The sequence below is a fragment of the Opisthorchis viverrini genome (assembly GCF_000715545.1).
Source record: "Opisthorchis viverrini unplaced genomic scaffold opera_v5_132, whole genome shotgun sequence".
NCBI classification, from domain to species: domain Eukaryota; kingdom Metazoa; phylum Platyhelminthes; class Trematoda; order Opisthorchiida; family Opisthorchiidae; genus Opisthorchis; species Opisthorchis viverrini.
In genome coordinates, this window is record NW_008751789.1 from 1023407 (window position 1) to 1028062 (window position 4656).

The 4656-nt window shown below is 42.9% G+C and overlaps 1 protein-coding gene across 1 annotated transcript in view; it reads right to left on the bottom strand.

Annotated features, from left to right (window-relative positions):
- Positions 1-4656, bottom strand: part of T265_14032 (hypothetical protein) — a gene marked incomplete at both ends in the record, with an annotated part of 25741 nt that overhangs the window by 15435 nt on the left and 5650 nt on the right. The window contains one exon of the mRNA XM_009171702.1: positions 988-1090. Within this exon, the coding sequence (XP_009169966.1) occupies positions 988-1090 (103 nt within the window). The remainder of the gene's footprint in view (positions 1-987; positions 1091-4656) is intronic.

Consider the following 4656-nt stretch of genomic DNA (forward strand, 5'->3'; position numbering starts at 1 on the left):
CCCACCTGCCATAAATGGTAAACTGACAAAGTGCTTCTTAGAAGACGAAAAATAGGAAATTAGTAAGTTCTTAGACCATACAGCACTCTCGCCCAATGGAACATCCTGGTGGGTCCTCCCCTGAAATCTGAAGATTTCTGAAGCTTGACTTGCGGGATGAGAATAGAGCGGACTCTGTCGTGCGTCTTTGTATCAAACTCCTTTCAAATTGTGTTCAGTGTGCCTTAATTTATTACTAGTTTGCAAGCCGGCGATTCCATGTGTCCTAATGCAAATATAGATTTTCATGACGGTATAGGTATCTAGGCATTCTGCCTTCCGTCTAGCATTCTATAGGTTATTTAGCCCAAACATACATGACTCTAACTTCATGACCCTCTAATTCAACCTCCTATTTTAACAAACTTCTATTTTGATTAATCCGAACGAAGAATTATCTTTGGGTTTCGCTAACTGCCTGCAGTAAATTCTCTATCAGGCTTGTAGAGACATGACTGTATGACATCTGAGTAAACATCATTGTTTTGTCACTTTCCATAGTGGTGATGGTGACGATAGTCCGGTTCACGGACAGATTCCGTCAGGATATAATCATTTTAATAACGCCCTTCATTTATCGAATTTTGGCTAGTTTCACTGTGATGCATGTGAACTGTGGTGACCTGAAACGTAATCACATTACTAATCTACTCACATATCAACAAACTAGCAAACTGTACTCTGGGTTCCAACTCTGAGTATGCACCATGTTCGTGGCTGCCAAACTGACTAATTCATTACCAGCGGTTTTCTGATCAATTGCAAGTAATATCACCTTTGAGAATCATAATCTGAGCTAATACTAACGGTGAGTAGTTAACCGTCCTTTCGAAACGGAATGACTTCAAAGAGTACTACACCCATTACTTAGTCTTGGCGATCATTTCGGGGTAAGGGATGGTAATATGATGAGGACAAAAAACATGACGATGTACGCGCATCACTCACCATGTCGTCTCGGTTGATTATCCGTTGTCTGTACAGCTAAGCCGAAGTCTGCTATCTTGATTGGCGCGTCTCTTGAACGACTGGCAAGAAGTAGATTTTCGGGCTGGACATAAAAGCAAAAACTAGGTTGTTGGATTTGAACAACAAACACACTTAGGTACCAGTTAGTTTGGGGTGGTCGTAGTGAGAATGCAAGGTGAAAGTAGAAATCACACGATTATAAGTAAACCAATATCTACTGAACGAATCACATACAGCTATCCACCTTATCGTTATACAAAAGCACTTTGGTACAACCAGGCGCACCAAATAGGTTCCAGCCACGCAATTCACCAAACAACTTGGAGAATGATGGTTAGAAAGAATACCAACAGAACATTAGGATAAGCTTCTCATTCTGAGAATACTACAAACTTGGTTTATCGATTCCTATAATCTTCAGTACCGTCTGTTTTCTTCCTCTTCAAAACATAAATGACCAACGGGAATTGCAGAACTTCATTCATATTGGACTCGTTGTTTGTCTGGATTCCACTCTCACAATCTTCAGACTAACTTCTCAAGATTCCTCTTGTTTTACTCTCAGTGCTTTCTAGACCCAAATAAGTTAAAACTCATCCGTACAATGCATATTGGCCTCCCGATGAAAGTGAGATCACTCAACTTGTTCAGCAACTGAATGTCAACCGCCGCCCTATTTTAGAATCCCATCAAACTGTTCAAAGTTGTATCCTTGGCAATTTTAGTGTCTCCACTTGTGCCCATCGTTCTCATCGTACGTGAGTGCAGCGGGCCTTAAAGCAGAATTATCGACAACAACCAAAGTACTGTCCCACACCGCTTATCTTTTCACGCAAATTCCGGACAGCGCCAACAAGTCACTTCAGGTCTTGGGTCCCAGGATAAGCACTGGCCTCTCATTATATTCGGCTGAATTCTCTCCTTCGTCCACCCTTTTGGCCATTGTCTTATTACTTGTCTCCTCGCACACCTTACTGTTAGTGCTATTCGTCTAATGACTAGGGAGGCCACACCTACGAAGCTGCTAATATCCCCCAATATACTTTATTACAAAGCGATCTCATTTTTGCCCGACTTTGCAGCACAAGTCAAGTCCTAAACTACGAAACATTTTAAACTGGAACGTCTCCGTGCTGCCCAAATTCTACCATCGTCCCATTCTGGCTTCGTAAGGGCCGTCACGTTCTACGCTGACATTTGGAACAAACTGAGGGCCTGGCCCTTAGTGGCAAGCATGATCAACTTTCTAATAGACCTGGCGTAATTTGCAGTTCTTTACTTACCTTACAACTTACATTTAGTCCTTTTTCAAAATAAGGAAATATTTATTTGCTTAACTTCGTTTACTTCAACACAGTAGCTCCAATCTGTTTTTTCACCAATAACCGGACCATGGCTCAATAAAATTTGTCACCAGACACCTTTGGACACCTATAACGGCCGTTTTACTTTGTTCAGAAGCTGAACTCTGGAGGTCACCCGAGCATTACCCGTCTTCTCAGTTTCTGTAGTTCCTATGTCTAAAAATGTCTTCAAGAAAACCCCACTCGCAAGCCAGACTTCATAGTAGCCCGATCAACTACCACTGACATACTGAAGGCTCTGTTTCACCCAAAGTCCTAGAGTTATCCATGATTGGACTACTTGTAACTGATCGGAAAGACGACAGCACACTGAGCAAGCATCTATATGGCTAAGGAGCTATCGCTGCTCCACAGAGAAGCGTATCACGCGAGGTTTGCTTTGAACTCGTTTAGTGGAGCTCACTTAGCATTCCCTACAACCCCGAAGGTCTTTGGCTGGATATGGTGATACCAAAGCGCCACGTAAAGACTACGCCCCGCCTTGAGAGACTGCGACGCGAACTCCTTACCAGCAAACTTGTTATTTCCACCTTTGCATTACAGACACTTTCCCGGTAATGTAACCGAGTTTTAGAGTCCTCAAATTCTTAAGACTCGAATTACGTTTCATCTGTTTAAACTTCCACAATCATCTACCCTCAACTTCTTAAGACTCGAATTACGTTTCGTCTGCTTAAACTTCCACGATCATCTACTTACATACACCGCTCGAGCGTTGCTGACTTTCTTCTTTCTAACGGTACACCGCCTTTTTCACATTCTAAACGATTTGATTTGTAGCATTCTTACACATGTACCTGAATTTAGTTCCTCCTTTTCTCCTGGAAACAAGGTTGTGAGCAGTAAAATGGTTACTTATGACGGGTTTACTATGAATAATTAGCTGGGGCTTTAGTTGGCAGGTTAGTCAACCACCTTAAGATCACGATGAATGACACCGTTGCGATGGCAGTAGGCTAAGGCATCCAGAATCAAATAGATACATGCGCTGTAAATCAAAATACCAAAAGGAGTTGGAGAGGAAAGAAACAAACATACAATCGTTTTAAGAAACTCTTTTAAATAGAATCACGAAGTCCGAGGAAAAGTACACACCCATTGTAAATCATGAGTATCTACTTGAGTATGTGGCGTGAAAAAATCAACTAAATGCTTTTATTGCCACGAGATTTACACGGGACGTAACCTTTTTTATGAATGTGAAACTGTTTCTAAGGATATTCTGACATAAATCTGGCTAGGTCGTCACGAAGAGACTGAACCTTACCGTGGGGTGGCGGTTTATGTACCTCGGTGACCCATTGAGTTATACTGGGGGGGTGTCCTCGCGACACTCACAGAGTCCCTCATACCAGGTTGGTCCATGGGTGAAAATCTGACAGTCTCCTGGCTCTCTAAGTTGGGGGATGGAACACGTGTGGTGACGTGTTCCGTAAAAATGGTAATTTACTTGGCTACCTTGCGGTTAGGCTTTGGTTGAGGACCCTAATCGTCCTCCTGTCTAGGTGTTCGCACCCTGGCAGTATGCTCGCCCTCGTACAACCAAGACACTTATGGATAGCAAGTACGGCAGTGAAGCATCAGTGTCAACCTTGAAGTTGCTGTCTTTGATGATGATGATGACATCTGGCTAGTTCCAGCGAAAACTTAGATCAACAGGAATTGAGTGTTTAACTTTTGACTTTCAAAGTCATGCCTCCAGGTTCTTCTCCGTGAGAACCCTTCGAATGAATCATACGTGACGTATTCATGACAGTTATATGGTTAGTGTGCCAAACCATCTTTAGCTGACTTCAGTAGCAACCTGAAGACTTGCACTGCAGACCAAATGAGTTGGTATTCGTACTAAATAATGCAGGTGGCTCTGATAGTCTTAAAAGTTAGTTAGTGTTCTTGGGCGACGGGACGGGGAAGGTCACAGCACCCTCGGTTGGAAGGATTGACTGGAGGACATCGTGCGAATGCATTAGTGTGCTGCACGGGTCTTAACCGAAAGTTCTGGCCGTTTTTACTTTCACTGAATAAAACGGGTGAAATAATCAACCAGCTGCCAATTCAACTCCTCGCAGGACCATGCAGGTCGCTTTCATGTGCATGAAAATGGTAAACAGTTTGTGTTAATTTTGATGGATGGTACGCATCTACTTTTATTGTGGAATCACGCACTCTGTGACACCACATAACGGAGGATAAAACTGCATTCCAGGCAGTGTTTACCAAAAAATGCAGCACAAGATGATGAGGGCGGAGTGCCGCCCTAAACGTTTGTCTGAAAGAAAACCGC